Genomic DNA, 22,490 nt, shown 5'->3' with positions numbered 1-22,490 from the left:
CCCTGTCTGGGGTGGGGGGACCCGTGGGGCGGGCGCAGGAGCGGAGGCCACCAGTCGTGCGGTGCAGCAGCGATCGGACGCTATCCCAGCCCCTTGCTCTCATCTGTCCCTCTCCACACACAGCCCAGGCCCCCCCGCCCCTCCAGCCTCAGATAAGCCTTCTGGGGATCCCTGGGTGGCGCAGCGGTTTGGCGCCTGCCTTTGGCCCAGGGCGCGATCCTGGAGACCCGGGATCGAATCCCACGTCGGGCTCCCGGTGCATGGAGCCTGCTTCTCCCTCTGCCTGTGTCTCTGCCTCTCTCTCTCTCACTGTGTGCCTATCATAAATAAATAAAAATTAAAAAAAAAAAAAAGATAAGCATTCTGCAGGTGTCCCTTAGAGTCAGTGACCTTTGCCGAGTCAGCTGTGAGAACGTGCTCAGGGGCCCCGGGGCTCCAGGCAGACAGACAGACAGACAGCAGCTCCTCTCTGGGCCCACCGTCTACGTGGGAAACACATGTAGTTATGGGGGCGCCTGGGTGATTCAGATGGTTAAGCACCTGCCTTCAGCTCAAATCCTGATCCCAGGGTCCTGAGATTGAGGCCCATGTCGGGGAGTCTGCTTCTTCCTCTCCTTCTGTCTCCCCCACCTCTTCATGCTCTCCTCTCTCTGAAATGAATAAAATCTTTTTTTAATAAATATTTTATTTATTTATTCATGAGAGAGACACAGAGAGAGAGGTAGAGACCCAGGCAGAGGGAAAAACAGGCTTCCTGTAGGAGCCCGATGTGAGGTCATGCCCCAGGCCGAAGGTGGTGCTAAACCACTCAGCCACCTGGCTGCACTGAAATGAATAAAATCTTAAAAAAAAAAAAAATGCAGGCAATGGTACCTGTGCCATCCGTCTGTTATGAGGATAGCACTGTCGTGAGAACTAAAGTCCATATGTAAGTGGACTTGGCCCCTAAAAAGCACTCCATCTTAGTTACTAGGAGGGTCAGCGCTGCTTCCGAGGAAATGCTGACAGCATCTCTGTAAGGCCAGGAAGACCCATGTGAGATTAGTCTTCTGGGTAGCCAAGGAAACCAGACCCTACAGAGGTCACTTACACCAAACACCACTGTTGGCTGAGGGACAGCATTCCTATCTCGTGAACTCTGGTCCTATGTCGTTGTCCCATTTTCTTTGCTTTCTTCCAGCCCGTCGACTGCAGACTTCGCCTCTCTGATGCAGAACAAGGTAAGGCTTTGGGTTTCTTCGGTGCTTTAAGATCACTTGGAGGCCCCTCAAGATAACTCAGGGACAGAGGTGGCCGGCAGCTGGTCCTGGGGCTCAGCGGCAGCCACTGGTGTGGGAGCAGAGAGGTGCTCCCAAGAGCCTGGACAGGAGAAGGGCTGGATGGGCTCTGGGTGAGGGGTTGCCTGCCTCCGAATCCCGGCCCTGAGAGGGCTTAGGTTATAAGCCCTCTCATAAAGTGCAGGTTAGACATTTGCATGGAAACCCAATACTCAATTCTATATGTTGGCAAATTGAACACCAATAAAAAATAAATTTATTTTAAAAAAAGAAAAAGAAAAGAAACCCAATACTCAGCCATCCAGATTTCCAAGAGTCACAGGTTCACCCTTGGGATTCCTTGTGGTGGGGATGCCATACAAAAACTGTAGTATAAAAAGGGCCATATTTAAAGATGTATTTATTTTAGAGAAAGAGAACACACATGTGCTGGGCTCCTGCTGAGCATGGAGCCTGATGCAAGGATCATGGATCATGAGATCATGACCTGAGCTGAACCCTACAGTCGGATGCTTAACCGATTGAGCCACTCAGCTGCCCCCCAAAGGGTTGTATTTATAGAGGAAAACTCAGTCTATGGCCTCGCCCCTTCCCCCAGAACTGGTTCTACCTCTTCTGACATCAGCCCAAATTCTGATCACCAAACTCTGGACTTTGTTATGGTGAGATTTTTTTTCTTCATTTTCTTCGTGTTAAAGAAAAATGAAGGATTCTTCATTAGCTAATGAAGTTCCAGAAAGTCAAGCTCTTCTACAAGGACAGAGCCATGTTCTACCAAGTTTTGAAAGCCTCTGCAAGTGGGCAGCTTGGCACCACCTGGATGGGAATCTGTGTCTCGGAGGCACAGTGGGGTGGCTCCCCACTGCATGCTCTCCCTGGCTTCTGGTCTCCAATGGCCACAGTGCTGAGGCATGGGATGCCGTGGGGTGATTATGTGGCACCTCTGGAGGCCCAGCACATCCCCTTCCTGACAGAGGGATGGTCTTTGTCCTCACAGAACCTGAATGGTGTGCCCACAGTCACCAACCCAGTCAAAACAGCAAATCCCCAGGGCAAGAAGCAGCACCGATCCCAGGTAATGGAACTCACCCCCTGACCCTGTTTCCTACATGGAATTCCTCTCGAGCTTCCCAAGGGGCACTGACCTTGAGGTTATGAGGGTGGCAGGCTAGTGTGCTGTCACCAGGCACTCCATCCGCATACATGTCTGGCCTGCGTGCGCCATGGAGATAAAACACCTAACTCACCGTTGATTTTGGCAAGTCATTGTACCATCTAAGGCCCTATTTTTTCCTTCAACTATAAAAGCTGGGGGTTGGACTAGATCATAGGTATTCACATTTTTTTCCCAAGGGTGCTTCGGGGACAATGCAAATTATATTTGAGTATTCTAAGATTGCAAGAAAACTACCTTTTTTGTGTGAATGAGTATTTTCCTGCTACTTACTATCCCACTGAAACAACATACAGAAACAAAATGGATATTGAAGCTGGCATGAACTTGCGGTTATCACTGACAATCCTTGATTTCAAATTTTTGTGTCCATCCAAATAATCTCAATTCTTTTTTTTTTAAATCTCAATTCTTTAACATCCACCATCAACATCAGTAACTGCCACCATTTATGAAACACCGATTATGTACCAAGTGCAGTGTGCTGAGCGTTTTCTCCCTAGTTTTGGCTCGGGGAGGTAGCAAGTCTTGAACTCCATTTCTGCAGATGAAATGGAAGGAGGTGACATCGCGTGTCCAAGGCCTCAGAGTCAGTAATTTGAGGAATATCTCGATTCAAATCCACGTCTCCCTCACCACACGTGTCTACTTTCAGTTATAAAACAGATGTATGCTTAGTAAATGCTACATTATGCTTTATATATTGGAGGTCCATGAAAATTTTCATGGAAAATTTAGAAAACCACCAGACCAGAGAATCTGAATTCTCTTACAGCTCGAATAATGAATCTCTCGGGAAGGCTTGCAAGGGTCCAGACCAACTCAGGCCCTCCTGGGAGGTGGGGCACTGGTTAAAGGCTTTGAGAAAGGAGGCAAGGCGGCCTCTTTCCCAGGGCTTTCCCAGGATTTGGCCTCCTGATGTTTGCATCAGGCGGCTCTGGGTCTTACGAAGACTCAGTTGGCAGGACACCAGGCCTGGAGGGGCAGAGGGTACTTGCTGCTGCTTCTTTTCTTTTTCTTTCTTTTTTTAAGATTTATTTATTTATTATTTGAGAGAAAGAGAGTGCACTGAGGAGAAGCAAAGGGAGAGGGAGAGAGAGTCATAAGCTGGCTCCATGCCAAGCATGGAGTCCAATGCGCGGCTCCATCCATCCCAGGATGCTGAGACCACGACCTAATCTGAAACAAGAGTTAGACACTTAACTGACTGAGCCAGCCAAGTGCCCCACTTGCTTCTTTATCTACACTTAAGGCCAGAGGTCAGCAACCTCTGACCCTGAAAGGCCACACCATCAGGCTAAGCAGGGCCTTGTAGGAGCACAGAAGGCCAGCCTCATATGCAAGGGAAGGGAGAGAGTGGGGATTCAAAACCAAGAGGCTAGAAGGAGAAAAGGGTGAGGAGAGAATCACACATTGGACTCCCTCTGCCTCCCAAGGCGTATTTCTCAGTCCTCTCCCAGGCAGGACTTTTACTCCAAATCCAGAGAGAGAACCACCAGCTCCCATGTGTCACTGACACACAAAGCGGAGAGCGACCAGGTCTGCTGGAGTTCAGGTGAAAATAGAACATGCTGTTACTAACAACAAAAGTAATTATCGCTTACCATTTGTTAAATGCCAGGAAGTATTCTCAGTGCTTTCCATATATTACCTCAATTACTCTTCACAACAATCTGGTGGAGAAAATAGGCTTTTCTTCATTTTGCAGAAGAATAGGTGACTCAGAGGAGCTGCCCAAATTGGTAAATGATAGAGCTAGGATGGGGATTTATCCTTCTGACCCCCAAGCATCAAACCTTCCAGGGCACCGTGGTGCCCCTGCTTTCATGCTTTGTGTGCTGGACAGCCCACACTGGGTTGGAAAGATTCACTAATTTTTCTCTGATAGGAAAAGCCACTAGTCCTGATCCCCGGCCCCAGGAACCAGGAGCTCAACAGAAAGTACAAGTCCCAGCATGACCAGATGATCTGCAAGTGCCTGTCTCTGAGCATATCTTATGCTGCTACCATTGGGGGCCTGACCACCATCATTGGCACGTCTACCAGCCTCATTTTCTTGGAACACTTCAACAAGTAAGGAACTCACCAGATCCACAAATATCTACCAACCACCCAGTACATGTCGGGAGCAGAATGAGATGATAAGGATAGGGCAGAAAATGGAACTGGAACCGTTTCCATACCCAGAGGGAAAAGAGACTATGGAGCATGATAGCTCGGTGTGACTGGAGGGGGGGTGGTTCTTCTGGGAGAGCCCACGGGGGCCGCCCAGTCTACAGGGAGGACACGGCTCCCCAAGGACACAGCTACAGAAACAATACTGGAAGCACAGTGGGCATACCCTGGAGAAAAGGAGGTTTTCCAGACCAACACAACAGTGAGTGGAAGGACTCAGTGGCCAGTGAGCAGAGCACATAGGAGAGAACGGTAGAGGGTAAAGGGAGGCCAGAGGTAGACACAGAGATCGCAAAGGGCCTCCTGTGGCCCACTCAGGAACTTGGACTTCATCTGGAAGGCTGTGAGTAGCCTTTGAGGAATTATAGGCAGGGAGCAAGGTGATCAGATTTATAGTTTTGAAAACTGATTCAGGATTGAAAACATGGAAGAGAGAAAGTAGGCAGCAGGTGGACAACTTTGGACACCACTGCAGATGCCCAGGAGAGAGCTGGTGGTGGCCTGCAAACCCAGGCAGCAGTGAGGAGAAGTGGTCAGATTTGAGAGAAAGGCAGAGGTAGGCTTGACCAGCCTCAATAGGATTAGAAAGAGCCTGAGGGAGGGAAGGGCCAAGTCTGATTGTCAGACTCATGGTCTCCGCAGCTGGGAGAACAGAGTTGCCCTTGACCTAAAGGAGCAGAAAAATAAGGAGATGTTGATGTAGAGGTTGAGATGGCCAGAGGGATACACAGCTCTGAATCTCCTAAACATTTTTAAGTGAAAGGCATAGATTTAAAGTCAGCGGCCTGCAGAGCTGTCTTCCTGAGCACATGACCTGTATGGTCCCACTGGACCACGATGCTGAGAAGGACCCCACACTTAGCTTGATGGTCCACTGTCACCATCTGGGAATTCTTAATCATTTTTGAACAAGCAGCCCCACATTTGCATTTTGTACTGGGGCCCACTAATTAGATAGTAGTGGGTCCTGGTGGGAGGCATGTGGCAAGTGAAGCCAAGAGAGTGAAGGAGATCCATCACTCTGGGAGAATATATGGAGTAAGTAGAGCAGGGGCCATAAATATTAAGCTCAAATTTTTAAAGTAGACTATAAATGAGAGGACAATAGGGTATCACACAGGGAAGAGGAAAATCTGGTGTCATTCTATCCAAGGGAAGAAAGCGTTCAAGGAGGAAGGCATGAGCCATACTGTCTAAAGTGGCTGAATGACTAAGCAAAAGGACAAAAAGATTCAATTCCATGACATGAAGGTCACTGGTGACCTAGGCAAGAGCAATTCGGTCAAGTGACTGAAAAGTGAAGCCAAATTTCCATGAGTTGAGGAGTAAGCTGGGGGTGAGTGGACAAAGTTGTCTGTGATGAGAAGGAGAGGTATGGGATAATGACAACGGAAGAGTCAAGTGGGGTCAAGAGGGACTTTTAAGATGGAGGACATTTGAATGTAGATAGGGACATCCAGGTGAGAGGAAGATGAAAGATTTGGGAGAGAGGGGACGACTGATAGCCTGATGTCCCTGAGAACGCAGGAAGGGTTCTAGAGCAGACAGGAGAGAAAGAGATCAGACAAGAGCAGAAGCACTCCTTTCACTTTGGCAGGAAAAGGAAGGAAGGAAGCAAGGAAGGAGAGGGAGGGGGGAAGAGACGGGAGGAGGAAGGGCCAATGAAATGTTAAGACCCAAGTCCCCAGGATCTGAGCTGTGAGAATCCTCACATCATATTACTCTGTCCAGACTCTGAGTCTCTGCTCTTTAATTCCTGATTCACCCTGTGGTCGGGCCAATTCATATTCTCTTAGCCTCCTTCCTGGGCTGTCATGGTACCTTTAGTCACAACCATGGCTTACGTGGACGATAGGGATCCTGTGAAAGGACGGTGGGCTCTCTGGATCTCCACTGTCTGAAAGTGCCGCCACACTGTTTCTCTTGGCGTTGGTGAACAGACCACCCCCCGGGTTCAGCCTGGCCGTGTTGCAAAAATCTACAAGTTAGTTGCTACACTTTCTAAAGTGCCATAAATGGTAGTAGGCCCTCATATTCACCCACAAAAGTTTATTTAATCTATTCTAAAAGCCCATTCCTTTTTCCTGAGTCCAGGAGCAGGGCCTAGATTTCTATGTACAGAGAAGATGACGCAACAGACCTTAGGCCGGTTAGCCTGCGCAGGCCAGAGTGAGTCACCCAGTGATTTACGCCCTCTGGTATCCTTCTAGCTCCAAAAGTCCTTCTTCCCGCCACCCGCTATCAGTGAGCCACTCTGGCCCTTAGGGGAGGCACAAGCTGTCACAATTTCCCAAGAAGCAGGTGGATGGTAAAGGTAAGTCCCTGACCAGACCACGGTGCAAAAAAGTGGATGTCCCTGGGATGACGTTGCATTCTCCATTGCATTCTCTCTTGGGGGGAGAGGAGAATCTGCTCTTGGTCTCTTTTTCCACGCAGTGCCTAGTGTGAAAAGAGGGGCAATCTCCTCCCACCTTAGAGGTAGCAATCCCAGAGGAAAGGAACACAGACGTTGTTTTGGCTAAAGTCATGGCTCACCTGTGGCCCATCCCAGCTCCCCAGGAAAACAACATCAGGGCTGGAGGCCACAGCCCTTCCTGAGGAATGAAGAGTCCTCTGGGTAACCTCCCTGAGCCCCTAGGATAGCAGTGGATGTTGATCAAATATTTGGGGATTCCAAGCCACGGTTCCCTATGGGCACAGTTAATACCTGGAACCTTCGTGATGCTCTAGAGTCCAACTTCTCCAGAATCAGTGCCTTGCATCCCCTAATCAAAGCTCACATTCCTTTGGTTTCCTTATAAACAAAGTATACCAGACTGCTCTTTCCATTCTCTGTTGACCTAAAAACCAGATGAGTAACTTTCCAGGATCTTTCCATAAATGAAGAGCAAACAGATCCTGAGTGGTTCTCCTGAGTGCAAAATATATACACTTCAGTGATTTATCAAGTTTGGTTGCTTAGGTGTCCTTTTTGGCTTACTTCATCATTCTTGGCTGGGTCCTGTACAGTTACAACTGTCAAATACGTGAGTTCTAGATAATGTTTCACTGTATCATTACCGTCCTCTCTACCATTAGCTGTGATGTATGTGTTCTTAAGGAGCGTTTAGCTTATCACCCCCCAGAAACCACGTGAGAATCCATTTCCAGTCGCTGACTTGGTTCTTTCCCCTCCAGCCAGTATCCAGCTGCAGAGGTGGTCAACTTTGGCACCTGGTTCCTCTTCAGCTTTCCCATCTCCCTCATCATGCTGGTGGTCAGCTGGTTCTGGATGCACTGGCTGTTCCTGGGCTGCAAGTGAGTCCCAGGGCCCTGCCAGTGAGGTAGCGAGGCTCTCCCATCCCTCCAGAGTCATGGCGGGAGCCCTGGGGAGCACTATCCAAGGGGGAGCTGCCAAGTGACCACGGAGGATGTGCGAGGAGAAGGCGCTGGACTAGACGGGGAGTCAGGCATCACCGGTTCTAGGAACTAAATATACATGGCCTTGGCACTTCACTATAAGCTCTACAATGGAATGTTCTTAACACCAGCTAACTGGTAACCCCCACTCCAAACCCCCCCCCCCCCCACCAACTACCTGGTTAAAGGAAGTATCAGATTTATAAAAAGTCTGAATGGGACTGTGGTCAATGTAGTTTCATCTCTTTCAAAGCAGACAGAGTAATTTGAACTAACTTCTAAAGAAATGTGACTCCAAGTAGAAGAATTCCTTAGGCTTCGATAGATTCCTATCGAATCTTCTAGACATGAGTGATTCATGCATAGTAGTTACATGAAATATTCACATATCTCTCCAAATCACAAGTTAGATATTCCTCTTGCAATATTATTTCTGATATTAATCTGCTTAGCAAGCTTTTCTTCATAACCATATTTTGATGATCCTCAAACACATAAAGGGAAGATAAATAGGATGTCTTGGTTCACGGGATCCAAGACTCCCATTGGATTTTTTTTTTTTTTTCAAGAACTCAGAGGCAACTATCAAATATCAGTGACAGCTGTATACTTCTGTATGTAAAAACTACCCCCCATCCATACACTCACACAAGTCTGTCAAACATGATCCTTCACATCGATACACCAGAGATACACCCAGATGGATAGTCCTGGAAGCCAAGGGGAGAGTTTGAGGGGGGGCTGAGTCGTAGGACAGCCGGGGTTGGAGGGGCAGAGTGTGGAAGAGGGGGTGAGTGATTACAGCCAGCCAGCAGTTTAGTATTTGCTTACTCCTTGACTCCTCTAGGCCTCAGAAGCACGCTTTCTTTATCCTTCTGCTCTTCTTCTTTCTCAGCTTTAGAGAGACCTGCTCTCTAAGCAAGAAGAAGAAGACCAAAAGGGAAGAGCTGTCAGAGAAGAGAATCCAAGAGGAATATGAAAAGCTGGGAGCCATTAGGTAAAAATCAGCCCTTCATCCTCTCTCCTCCTCCAGGAGAGAAAGCATGGCAGGTAAAGTGAGCACACAAGCAGCCTTGTTCTCGGCAGTCCCTTGCGCTGGGGGGCTTTCCACAGCTACGAATCCTGGCACTTAGAGATGCTGCTGAATGCCCAAGGCCAGCTGGCCCAGATTGCAGGAGGCCGCCCTCCCCCTTTGTCGTGTTCCAAGTCCAAGGTATAGCCATGGTGTGGGGTGGATGGCGCAGATGGGGGGCCGGGGAAGGAAGTGTGAGACAACACAGCACCCTCTTGGGACAGACCCAATGTCCTGTGAAGTCAGCGCCCCACACTGCTCTGAACGGACCACTGCCAGTCCCAGGGCCACTCCTAGGAAGCTGGGGGGCATCGAGCATCATCAAATGCAGACTTAAAGCCAGAGGGCCCAAGGAATCACCACCCCCTCAGCCATCATCGGCTTTCTCCAGTGACCACAGATCCTACTTGGTGGGGTTTTTCTCCTTTCATGGTGTAGGCAGATGGCTTTAGGCAAAAGGATCCTGGTATAAGCAGTATTTTTAAATGGTTTGATTTATAAAAGGAGTGCATGTTCATTGTAGAGCATTCAGAAAATACGGAAAATAGAAAGAGAGAACTAAAACGGACTTTCCTTTTATTCAGTGTTAACTGTTCCCAACTGTTACCGTAATTACTCTTCCTTCTGTTTTTTTGTGCAAAATTATATGCATTTTTGCTAAAACTCAGTCCAAACTGAACATGGTCTTTTTTCACTCAGCGCTAGACTGTCCTCTTATTCCCAGGCCATTAGCTCTGCAGTGCAAACATAATGATCAGATGCATCACATTTGAACCTACAGTTAGACCAAAATGTATCTGATGTCACGGGATATCACTGAATATGTAGGTTGTTTCCACTTTCAGTGTTTAATCTTTAAGTAGGTAACATATCACTGTGCATCTCTGGTTATTCCCTTACACGAAAGGAAGGACCAAATTTAAGGCTCCTGGTAGCATCGTCAAATTCCCTCCGAAGGGTTGTGGCCGCTCCAGGCCCACTAGCCGAGTGTGGGGGCCTGTGTCACTGTGTCCTCGTAGGAGGCCCTGCTCTCTATTGTTGCCTCAATGTCTGCGGCTGTGCCCCCTCCTCCCTTCCTACCTCAGCTGCTCCCGGAGACACGGGCGACATCCTGTTTTCTGGCATCTTCTTGGCCCTCTTCCCACTTCAGTCGGGCTGCTCAGAGCAGCGGGGCAGTGGCTGTTCTGTCTCCAGGATGGGGGCTCTGGACACAGCAGCAGCCCCCCCTCCCCCCCCCCCCCCCCCCCCCCCGCCGGGAGGAGTGAAGAAGCCAGCAGAGACCTCCCAGATCCCGGAGCAGCTCTTCCTGTTGTATTTCATAGCTACCCTGAAATGGTAACTGGATTTTTCTTCATCCTGATGACCGTGCTGTGGTTTACCCGGGAGCCTGGCTTTGTTCCTGGCTGGGATTCTTTCTTTGAGAAGTAAGTGGTCTTGTCTCCTCCTTTAAGAATCACCCCCTGATGCAGATCCTTCAGGCAGGGTGTCCCTCCTTGGCTCGCAGGGGCAGCCATGAGCCCAGGAAGCACAACATCCCCTTGCAAGTGGCCTCTCTTGAGGGAAGCCAAAGTGTGGAGGCAGGAAGAAAACAGAGCATGTGGCATCTGAGTCTGGGGTTGGGATTTCATGCTGCCCCCTGACCAGCCATGTGACCTTGGTTTTGTTTCCTAAGCTCTTGAAACCTCAGTTGTCTTGCAGGTGGCTCTGAGGCTTAAGGTCAAAGGCCAGCTGTGAGAGAGTGTGGCCGGAGGTGGCCGAGGCCTTGGCAGGCTGAGGCAGGCAGTGGCAGGCAGAGGCCCCAGGGCCACCCCCACAGGACCCCCGAGGACCAGGGCCACAGCTCTCTCTGTTCAGCTTCTCAACTGAGCAAAGACACACACAGAAGTGTGACCCTTGTAGGAAAGAGAAGTTATCCTTCCATAGTCTCCTCTATCGAAATAACCCCTGATCTCTCCTTCTAATGGGCCCATGATCCACACCGAGACGTCTACACTAGTGGGGCCCGGCCTCCGGCCTCCAACCCTTGCCCATTAAATCAGTATGGCAGCTGATGCAGGAAGGCAGGCGGAGGACCCTCTAGATTGGGCCCTAAAGAGAGGCACTGTGTTCCCACAGACCGTCCTGAGACCTGGTGTTCCCCTCCCTCCTGGCCCTCTGCCCCCAGCCCTGCTCATTTCTTTGCTAGGAAGGGCTACCGCACCGATGCCACGGTCTCTGTTTTCCTCGGCTTCCTCCTCTTCCTGATTCCAGCAAAGAAGCCTTGCTTTGGGAAGAAGAGTGATGGTGAGAGAGGTTCAAGGGAAGAAGTCAGGGCTGGCTCTGGTCAACCATACCCAAGTCAGAATTTTCAGAAGAGCCTCACCAAGGCTGTTCTGAGGCTCCCCTTCTGCCCCCCAATAGCAGAGCAGCCTCCCCAGCCATCAGTTCACCAATTAGGTCCTTGTCTCCACAAACCCTCATCCTGCTCTTCCTCTACCTGTGATCCAGGGCAGAGCCAGGAGCCCTCCCTGGGGACAGAGCCCATCATTACATGGAAGGACTTCCAGAAGACCATGCCCTGGGAGATTGTCATTCTGGTGGGAGGAGGCTATGCTCTGGCCTCTGGCAGCAAGGTAACTCTTGATTTCTATTCTTATTGGGCCAACAGTTTGTTTTAAGCAGCTTTACCTAATGAGTCATTTCTATTCTGGGAGGAAGACTCCAAGGTGCTGAGGGAGACATGAACATTCACCCAGGGGAAGAGTATGGCCAGGCGTGGGTATCCTGTCCTGCCCTGAACCTCTAGGCTAGCACTACTGAGGATGGGGAGTTAGAGACCAGCCGTGCTGGGGAGTCAGGGCATGTGGGCACTCCCACCTCACTCACCAGCCCACAATGCCACTGGCAAAAGGTTGGTTTCTATAGCCATCTCCTTCTGGGCATTTGACAGTGGTAGTAAGAGGCTGTAGGGGTCCAGAGACACCCCAAATTGACACACAGCAAACTCCTTCAATCCTCCCACATGCATACATTGAGCCCCTTTGGAGAATGCATGCTAACGCTGATGTAAATGCTACACAGGTGCCTCGCTTTCCTGATTGGGAGGAATTGGGATAAGATCTTATAGAAGGGGCTGGTGGGAAATAGTTGAATTTCCTAAAATGTTAGCCCTTCCTGAAATAGAAAAGGACTCCCCCAAATTAATCAGGTTCACACAGTTTTTCCCTCGACCTTTGCTATATTAACCTGGCTTGCTTTTTGGCTGCCCATTCACTGACGGCCGATGCTATCTGCATCTAAGATCACAGAATCCCCCAGGTGGAAGGAACCCTGAAGGACACTGCGTCCCGTCTCCTACCCAGTGAGAGAATTCCCTGCAGGACACCCCTGGGCTCGAACACCACCAGTGGCAGGGCACTCCCTGAGCAGGGAACAGAGAGGTGGTCTTTACTTTTAGCTCTGGTCTTCCGTATGTCTTCCACTGTTTGGCTCTGTTCTCTCGAACCCTAACCTAGGTAATAATGATTAAAGTAATAAAGTTATTAGATCCCCTTAGATCACCCCCCCCAAACTAAAACTCCCTAGTTCCTCCACCATTCTTCAAGAAGTAGTGACCCCTTACTGTGCTGGTTGCTCCTTAGGACTCACTACACTCTGCCCTTGGCCTTATTCCAACATGGTCCAGAGGTGGCCAGTCTCCTACAGAGTAAAAGTCGTATTACTGGAGCCCCATCTCTCACCTCCGATCCAAGCACCAATCTGTATTTTTATGAAAGCTTTTATAAGGCTTCCTTGACATTCATATCAACATCTTTATTGAAACTAAAATCCTCATTCTTTTCATTGCTAGCCACTACTACGTGTCCCATCTTTCAAGCAATCCTGTATATGTGCTATTGGTATTTCCAAGTTCAGAATATCATACTTTTCTTTATTGATAGTTTGGGCCACTGCATCTAGCCCGGAAAGATTTTAACTACAAATGTGTCTGTGCTACAGATAGCATAGTTGATATTTCTGTAAAATCTACTGAGTCTACTAATTTTAATATGTCAAGTATGACATAGGTGATTCCTATCAAGTTTGAGATAATTTCAGTCTTGACACGAGGTTAAATCCAATGTAAAATTTTTTTGTACCAAGGTTTAAAAGAGTAAATAAATAAGACGTCCTTTGTTGTGCTTTTCTCTAAATTGGCAATCTAATTTGTGGATTTCTTTCAAATTACAGTATAAAAAAGCTTCTGGAAAAAAATTGCTATTTTTACTTTAGCTCTGAGTACTATCTGTATAATGTGATAAATGGAGCTCTGTTTCTTTATAAGAAGTACTATTCCCACTCAGCTAAATGTTCTTCCTCCTGTTTATCCAGTGGGTAAGGCTTAATATGCTAGAAGAGGTACCAGTCATGAATTGCTGTAGTCCCATGTTGGATTTGCAGCCCATAGGCAGTAGAGCAAAAAGAAAAATGTGCTCCCAGGTAAAATGGCCACAGCAGAGAGAATTCTGAAGGCCTTTTACCACCAGCTATCTACGAGCTTGCCTTGAGGTGGTCAGGGTGCTGTAGAGATCAAATAGCCTTTGAGGAATTTGGAAAGGGGAGATAAAGCAGCCTGCTGACAATGCGGTGAGGCTGTCTTTAATATGAGTAGGAGTCATAGCTTGAGGAATCATAAAATCTCACCTTGCTTTGGGCTCTACTCTCCTTTCTTCAGTGCATTTGCAGTCTCTAGGGTAGGTACAAAAAGTTAGAGCACACCAACCATAGAAGAGAGAGGAGGAAGGAGCGAGGGCAGGAGAATGCATATGGTAACCTAGGGTTTTAGTATAAACCTCAACAGCGTCCTTTATTTTTTAAGGGAGGGAGGGAATCTTCACCACTGGCAAATGAACAACTTCTAACCAAATATGTTATTCCAAGTGGGAGATACTCATTTATTGGAGTAGATCTATATAAATTTTGCTAATGGAAAAGGGTTTGAGAGTGGCAACATGCCTTCGTATCTTGTGTCGTGAAAAAGCACTGGTGGATTGTAGATCCTGATGTCAGCCATGATGAGATTGAACCTGAAACAGGCCGGGGCTGCATGACAAGATTTGTGGCCTAGGGGGGTGGCATCTTCCCACTAAGCTCAGATAGACAGGTAATCCCTCTATGTAAAGCTTCCAGGGTTTAGGCCTGCCCCCCGACTCTGCACAAACCGCAAGGAAGGGGACTATCCAAAGATATTGATAATCTTCCCCCTTCCACAGGTGATAAGAGAGCTAGATTTCTTAAGATTTTATTTGAGAAAGTGCATGTGATAGAGAGAGAGAGAGAGAGAGAGAGAGAGAGAGAGAACTCGAGCATGCGCGCACATGAGCAAGGGGGAGCAGCAGAGGGAGAGGGAGAAGCAGACTCGCCGCTGAGCAGGGAACTCCATGGGTGACTTGATCCCAGAGCCCTGAAGGACTCGATCCCAGGAGCCTGGGATCATGACCTGAGCTGAAGGCAGATGCTTAACTGACTGAGCCACCCAGGCACCTGAGAGAGCCACACTTCAAAAACAGAATTAAGGATTACACTGGCGGGGGTGGTCTGTGTAAAAAGCACCATTGGCTGGATGACAGAGTGAAAATGTCACAGGCTGGAGAGAGTAAGGAGATTGAAGTTGAGGGGCCCATTGCCCCGAAGATCTTCAGCCCCTGCCAAACCATCAGCAAAATCGTAAGAAGAATCACAGCAATTAGGATGGGTTGCTCTCTATACCCTGTGATGAATGCCTAGGAAATCCCAAAATTGAATGTGATAGAACCATAAAGAATTTTCCGGGCTGTAAAAATGATCCCATCATCAAATCAGTAATGCCTCTGGGTCCAGTCTGCTTGAAAATAGGAAGGCAAATTAGATGACTCCTAGTGGTTCCTTCCAGCCCCCCAACATCCCTGACCTTCTGGAGTCCAAAACTTCCATGGGGAATGTGCTTTTTCTCCTTTCTTCTTACTCTATCACCCATCTTCCTGCAGAGCTCTGGCCTCTCCACATGGATTGGACACCAGATGTTGTCTCTGAGTGGCCTCCCACCGTGGGCTGTCACCCTGTTGGCATGCATCCTGGTGTCCATTGTCACAGAGTTTGTGAGCAACCCAGCCACCATCACCATCTTCCTGCCCATCCTATGCAGCCTGGTGAGTAGGGAAGGGCTCCCACGTGTCAGGACGGGCTGCCTTGGGCCCGAGGAGCAGGTCCACGGCTGTACTCTCTCGTCTGGTTATTGCCACAGCCTCCACTGATTGGTGCTCCAGCCATAGTTTGGAAATGAAGTGTTTCAAATATGATAAGTGAATAAATAACCCTAGGATTCCAATTCCTCACAATCATCATTTCTATCTCTCCTAAGACCTAATAGTAGGGCCAGAGGAAGAACTATGGAAAATGGGGACAAAATGCTCCCAGAAGTACACTCAGCTGTCAAGCCCAAGACCACAACTCTGTCATCACCACCTCCCCCGAGTTTCACTGTCGGGGGTGGGGGTAGGGGTAGGGGAGGTCCTGAGAATTGAGGCAATCAATGCCACCCTCATCCCATGGTCTCAGAACAATCTTTTATTCATGAATGAGGGGAGGGGAGCCACCACCGGATCTCAGCCTGGCTAAGCAGCCCCCAAGGTACTGCGCTACACACAATGCTGCGTCTGTCCCATTAGCAAGGTGGAACCTATAAAATGAAGCCACCTCCTCCTCATCCCCAACAAAATGATATACTTCTGCTCTTTTTAACCCCAAACTACCCCCAGCCACTGTCTTTGCTCTTTGCTCAGATGTCTCCTTCCAACTGCTCCCTCCATCGTCTGTGTGAGCACCGGGATACACTTGGTTAAGACTCTGCAACACTGAGGGCAAGACCATGGGTTCAAATCCCATACAATGCAAGCATCTTACCTAGAGGGACCCCTCACCTCAACCAAAGTAACTTATCCAAGAGACTTGAGTTTGAAGAATGAATCTCCTGACTAAAGAATAAAATTAGACCAGCACCAGGAAATGACACATCCCTTCTAGGAAGGAATCCCAAACCCATGTTTCCACAGGGAGTGAGTGAGCAGTAGGAGCCCACCTGGGTTGCCCAGCACCGTGTGCCCTTAAGGGTAGTGATTTAACTACTTGTAGCACATGGCATCCAGCAGAAATTAGCCAACGCCGAGCTGCCATTTTGAGCATGTTTGCGATGTTAAGCCCAAGAAATGCAAGCCTAATGTCAATGCTCATGTTTCTGTGAATTCTCTCTTCTCCTAGTCTGAAACGCTGCACATTAATCCACTCTACACTCTGATCCCAGTCACCATGTGCATCTCCTTTGCAGTGATGCTGCCTGTGGGCAATCCCCCCAACGCCATCGTCTTCAGCTATGGGCATTGCCAGATCAAAGATATGGTAAGTCGTGGATGCCCTCTTCCTGCCATGAGGACAGGGACCAGTGGTCCCCAGCCTCCTCCTGAAGTTTATTATTTTATAGCAGGCTCTATAGTCTGTCAGCACTCAGTCTAGTGTGGTAGAAAGAATGGTGCTGGCAAAAAGGCTGTTGGGGGGAAAGGAGAAAAAAAAGTGAGAAATATCAGAAAGGGAGACAGAACATGGAAGACTCCTAACTCTGGGAAACAAACTAGGGGAGGTGGAAGGGGAGGTGGGTGGGGGGGTGGGGGTGACTGGGTGGCAGGCACTGAGGTGGGCACTTGACGGGATGAGCACTGGGTGTTATTCTGTATGTTGGCAAATTGAACACCAATAAAAAATAATTATTAAAAAAAATAATAAAAAGGCTGTTGGTTGGTCCATGAGGCCCAATAACGTGCTCTCCCAGCCTTATCTGGGAGAAAGGGGGTACACAGAGAAAGCTGGAATAGTCACGAGATGCAGCCCAGGGTGAGAGGCACGAGGGTTTCCCTCAGTTTCTTCACTGGACCAGTGGGGATGTTCATTGCAAAAGGTGCTGTTTACTTAGAGACGTGAAGCAGGAGAAACTGTAGGAACCTAGGGTGGAAGGTATGATGGGACAGGCCCCTCCCATTGAGCTCTCCCCAACACAGGCAGCCCTTGAAGCAGCAATGGCCAAGCGAAGCACCCACAGCTCATTGCTCGGTTCTCAGCTGGACTCCCACAAGATGGAGGCAGATGGTCAGACTGTAGTGTTGGGCATATTTACCCTCGACCCCTCAGCCTATACCCCCTGCTGTGCTCCTGGGTATCCAGGCTCCTGGGGGGGCTGGGGAAAAGATAAAAACAACTCATAATTACTGGGGCTGGGTGGTCTGAAATAGGGACCAGTCCCCCTTGCTGAGGGTCTCACACGTTCTTGTTCACGGACGTCCAGACGCATTCTCAGCAGCCCTGTAAATGCCAAATGGAGGAAAGGGAGAGCTTCGGGCTGGTAGCAGATATTCAGGCCCTTTCTACCATTCGAACTGCTCATCTAAGTCACCTGTAATACTTCAGGGAAGGGAGGTCACAGCCATCCCCCTCGCCCTCATCTCTTACTGCACAACCCTGTCTGCTCAAGAGAGTTGGGCTCGGTTCCAACTCTCCTGTCCCCCCTAGTTCCTCTTCTGGGTGCCCCCACCACTCATCCCCCACCCCCACAGTCTTTTCTGGACCCAAAAAAGTGATCAGAGACAGTGCCTTTCAGAGATACCGGGTGACAAGAAGTGAGCCAATCGCGGGTCTATTCTCAGCCCAGGCACTGACCTGAGACCTGCATTTCCTCATCTGCTAAAGATGGAGGGTCCGACCAGATGCTCCGTGCGGTTCCTTTCAGCCCCTTTAGAACCTGCCTCCTCTGCTAGGCGACATGGGCAGTTCTCCGCACCCAAAGCCCAGGGAGCAAGAATGACTAATAAGCCCAGGGCTCTGGCCAGAAAGCAGAGAACAACACATCTAGTCACTTGCTTGGGAACGATTTCCTAGCATTCATCTTCCCTCACAGCTTTCCCAACTCAATGGCAGCTAGTGGCGGCCACACACGGTGTGCTTGGTCCCTCCCTGGTGGGGTGCCAGCTATCCTTACTGTACATTTTTCCATCTGGCCCTGGCCCTGCCATCCATCAACCCTCACACCCCTCTCAGCCTGTGTCAATTCCATGGCAGACGTGGGAGGGCTTAGAGCTGTTGACGGGACATTCCCTCGGCAGAAGGCAGCAAAGCTAGCACATCTGTCACCCGTCACCCGCCCCCAAGAAGGGCTGAGCAGAGGCAGCTGACCTGGACCAGTGGGGATGTTCATTGCAAAAGGTGCTCATTGCTTGGGTTCTCCAGGGGAACCCAAGGTACACCACCTTCTTCCATAAGCTGTTCCTTTGGGAAGGAACAAATACTGAACAGTGGCAAAGTCTTTGTGGAATATGGCCTCTCCTATCGGTCCCCACATGGGTCAGGACATTAAAGGCTCCAAGAAGCGCCTGCCTTAAAGCAGTCCCCTATCATGTAGCTACAGAATCCTTGCGTAGTCTAACCCTGGACATTCTAAGACCTGTGCTTCAAGCACCCACCTTCCAGGCTTCCACTCGGGAGTGAGAACACAAGTGGAGATGGTTCTCATAGCCTCTCTCCTCCTGCCGCAGTCCTGAGTCACCCCTAGAGGCCCCACTACAGATCCCATACAGTGGCTGGAGCAGACCAGGACCAGGGCTTGGGTGGGGAGGCACAGAGGAGGGATCTGTGCTGTTAACTGTTAGTGACTAGGGTGCACTGGTTTGTGTCCTACAGGTGAAAGCTGGCCTAGGGGTCAATGTCATTGGCCTAGTAATCGTGATGGTGGCCATCAACACATGGGGAGTTAGCCTCTTCCACTTGGACACTTTTCCAGCCTGGGTGAGGGTCAGTAATATCACTGACCAGGCCTAACACAAGTGGGCAAACGGCCCGAGCGAAGGAGCTGCCAAGCACCTAACAGAGGCTGACCAACAGGCCGAGAGCCGCCAGGACGAGCGACCAACTGACACCAGAAGATCCTGGAAGATCCTGCTGTCCGTCGCCTCAAGTGCAGCAAGCCTCCGACAACCTGAACACATGCTTGGATGTTAGTGCCCTCTTCCCTGCCCTCCGTCCTTAGCACCACCCACGTTAGTACCTGTTTTTGCCAACGGAAAGAAATCTCAGGAGGATCTCCAGGTTTCTGAGAAAAGTCTGCATAGCATTCAGCGCTGATTTTGCAGCGAGCTGGTAGAAGAGCAGTGCACAGCCTGAGTGCCAGCGTGGTGCCACCACGCCCCCTCCTGGGAAGCCACACCCAGCATCCCAGAGGCAACCTACCAGAGCCATCAACTCTGCCTGGGAGCGGTGCTTTGTTGATTTTGTGCAGGGTTAGCGAGATGTGCCCCAAGGTATTAGAGAAGCCAGAGAGAGGTTCCTCTTTGGGTCTGGGAATGCTCTTTGCTCAATGCCATTTCAGCTTACGGAAGGTTTCATAGGAATGCTCTACCTTTGCGTAGCTGGGGCAGGGGGGGGCGGGGGGACACCTGTCTCTCTCATCACCTACCACTCATCATCGATACCACTGCATTGGTTCTGTCCGGAGGGAGACAAGAACTCTCGTACCTGTCTTACTCATGAGGCCAAAGCTAGGATTCGGACCACAGTACTATTCATGGTGTCCGACTAGCTTTCTTCCGGATGTAATGAGGAGTTCATGCCTGAGAAGACAAGTACAGAAGGTTCCAAACACATCAGTCGCTTTCTACAAGTCAGTAACCCCTTGAGGGGAGAGAAGATGTCTTCTGTTCCTTAAAGTTTCCAGCAACTTATACAATAAACTAACTAAATGTTGCCCGTGAGAAAAATCACTCTGGAAATTAAGGCCTCCTGAAAACCCTGCATTTTCTCCACAGCAGGTGTCCTCGCTATATGACTGGATGTAGCTCCCAACAACCCTGGCTTGTAAGCAATACATATTTCTGATTTCCACCACCAGTTCCTTGCTAAATAGGTCTCATTGGAAAAGGAATACCCCACAGTTACTACATTCTTGTAATTGATTTTAAGTTACTATTGATAGCATGGGCAGTCTTCCCACAACTTATCAATAAAGTCATTCCCTTAGTTTATCAAGTACCTGTGAATTATAAAATTTCTTTTGTGCCACCCAACATCTGCATGCTCTGATCACAGCACAATGACCAGATTTAACCATAGATAGTACTGCTGCCGCCCTATCAGTTGGGTTAAGCCGCATTATTTGACTACTTATAAAAATAAAGAACGACTGAGCCCAAATAAAATACTAGTGTTATATACACTATAGCTCATTGGATCGAGTCAGCATCTCTATAGTTATTTTACTATAAAATGTTCAGATCATGATCATCTTGTCACAGCTGCCGAGCTGTCAAATGTCTGACCCATTATGGAACTAGACACCAAGCCTCTAGTCACATGAAGACAAAGATGCACATAATAAGGCTCTGGGGGATCCCTGGGTGGCGCAGCGGTTTGGCGCCTGCCTTTGGCCCAGGGCGCGATCCTGGAGACCCGGCATCGAATCCCATTTCGGGCTCCCGGTGCATGGAGCCTGCTTCTCCTTCTACCTGTGTCTCTGCCCCCCTCTCTCTCTCTCTCTCTGTGACTATCATAAATTAAAAAAAAAAAAAAAAAAGGAAAGAAACTGGGACATAGAAGTCTATAAAAAAAATAATAATAAGTCTCTGGGAGTATAAATAAGTAAAAAAAGAAAAGGTGATATAACTTAGAATTATGGGCCATTGTTCAGCATTTGAGAACCTCATTCACTGCTAAAGGGAAAGCCTAAAACTCCCCTCAGCAGTTGCTTGCCAGATGCTCCAAGGAGCTAGTGTATTCAACCGGCCAATTTAGAAGGAGCATTTATTTCAGTATGGTCTACTGGCTGCCCTAAAGAGCAGCTGTATTCTTTCCCAAAGCCAGAGTTTAAGCTAACCAAGACTGCTCATTCCGGGGACAGGAAATGTCAGATATGACTAACAATTCCTTGTCATCTAAAATACTCCACTCCATGGGTGGACAAGAACTAATGGCTCTTCTTAGTAGTCTCAGATTCCTGGCAAATATTATTTGATTTTTATCTTCTAATAGCACAACACTATATGGATGGAAAGCAGTAAGGATCATCTTATACCACCTCATTTTATAGATGACTGAGAAACGACATTAAGTATAGTTGCACCTTATTTTCAAGTCAATTATGCACCAAAGTTGCTTAATTGCCTTTGAAATTCCTTTAAGTCACCCATGAAGTACATGGTATATAATCTTTTATATTAGCATTTACATGGCAAAGATTCATGAACCATCTTTTGTTAAATAAACTATAGCTAGTGTTCCCTCCAATGTCAGAATAAATCTGTTTCTTCAGCTGAATACCAAATAACTTAGTTGGCTTCACGCTTAGAGAGGTCTGAAAAAGCCCATCTAAACCTAAGCGTCATCCTCAGTATAGCAACATGTTCAAACTATCAGCACCCAAGTACACAGGTAACCCACTCTGCGGCTGCCCTCACTAACTGAATTCTGAGCATAACTGCCTGGCTACTTACCTGGTGACTCTTTCTTGTCCTGATCCTGTACAACTGTACATACAGAAATAATGCAGCCACACTGCACCTTTCATAAGACCTTGCCACAGGGGCAATGATCCAAACACACCCACGAATCAGGTTTTGCAATGCCCCACCCTGCTCACTTTCCATAAAACTCCACTGTTCTGTGGTTTCCCAGTGCCTTGCAAAAAAATGTATTTTACTAAATATGCTGCATGGAGATTTAGGAAAGGTAAAAACTAAACATGAAAATCTGTGTCACAAGCTCCCCGATTAAGACCAGGCAAGATCTCAAAGTATGTTCCCTTCACCACCCTGTTGCCTTCCACAGAGCCTTAAGAGTCACTAGGGAAAAAAGAACTCATTCATGAGTAAGAAATGGAAATACTATGTGCAAAGTCCAAGATGGGAAGTTTAAGAAAAGTCTCATTTGTTCCAGTACAGTCCATGGTGTTCCTTCCGGGGGAATAACAGAAAAAGCATTAAAAAGGCAAGAGACCTCAGCAGAAAAACAAACACCAGCATAGTATCTAGGGAGTGAACTGCTTAGTGGAAATGAAATATGCATGTGTACATATGTTCTATGAACCCATATGCACAATTACAAAAAAATATACACTGTCACTTTCTCTAAACTCATACAAATGAAAATTGAGTAAATGGGTTAGAAAAAATGAAATTGCTCCTCTAAATCAGAAAAGGTCATTGCCTAATAGCATTAAACACCAAATCAGGGCAGCCCGGGTGGCTCAGTGGTTTAGCGCCGCCTTCGGCCTGGGGCATGATCCTGGAGACTCAGGATCAAGTTCCATGTCGGGCTCCCTGCATGGAGCCTGCTTCTCCCTCTGCCTGTGTCTCTGCCTCTCTCTCTC

The 22,490-nt window shown here is 48.5% G+C and overlaps 1 protein-coding gene across 4 annotated transcripts in view; it reads left to right on the top strand.

Moving 5' to 3' along the window:
• SLC13A4 (solute carrier family 13 member 4) overlaps nt 1-20,158 on the top strand; it is a 40,683-nt gene extending 20,525 nt beyond the window's left edge. For 2 of the 4 annotated variants that reach the window (XM_072777343.1, XM_072777345.1), the window contains 11 exons: nt 1,181-1,220; nt 2,275-2,352; nt 4,340-4,524; nt 7,804-7,923; nt 8,921-9,022; nt 10,420-10,521; nt 11,283-11,380; nt 11,585-11,709; nt 15,082-15,243; nt 16,352-16,489; nt 17,143-17,361. In XM_072777343.1, the coding sequence (XP_072633444.1) occupies nt 1,181-1,220; nt 2,275-2,352; nt 4,340-4,524; nt 7,804-7,923; nt 8,921-9,022; nt 10,420-10,521; nt 11,283-11,380; nt 11,585-11,709; nt 15,082-15,243; nt 16,352-16,489; nt 17,143-17,346 (1,354 nt within the window). In that variant the 3' untranslated portion in view covers nt 17,347-17,361. Of the gene's footprint in view, nt 1-1,180; nt 1,221-2,274; nt 2,353-4,339; nt 4,525-7,803; nt 7,924-8,920; nt 9,023-10,419; nt 10,522-11,282; nt 11,381-11,584; nt 11,710-15,081; nt 15,244-16,351; nt 16,490-17,142; nt 17,362-18,814 lie in introns of those variants that run through there. The other 2 variants (XR_012007902.1, XM_072777344.1) reach the window with 2 other exon arrangements.
• The last annotated feature ends 2,332 nt before the right edge of the window (nt 20,159-22,490 follow it).

Source organism: Canis lupus, chromosome 15 (assembly GCF_048164855.1).
Source record: "Canis lupus baileyi chromosome 15, mCanLup2.hap1, whole genome shotgun sequence".
In the NCBI taxonomy this organism is placed as follows: domain Eukaryota; kingdom Metazoa; phylum Chordata; class Mammalia; order Carnivora; family Canidae; genus Canis; species Canis lupus.
Note: the sequence above shows the minus strand (reverse complement) of the source record. Positions and strands in the feature narration are given on the sequence as shown.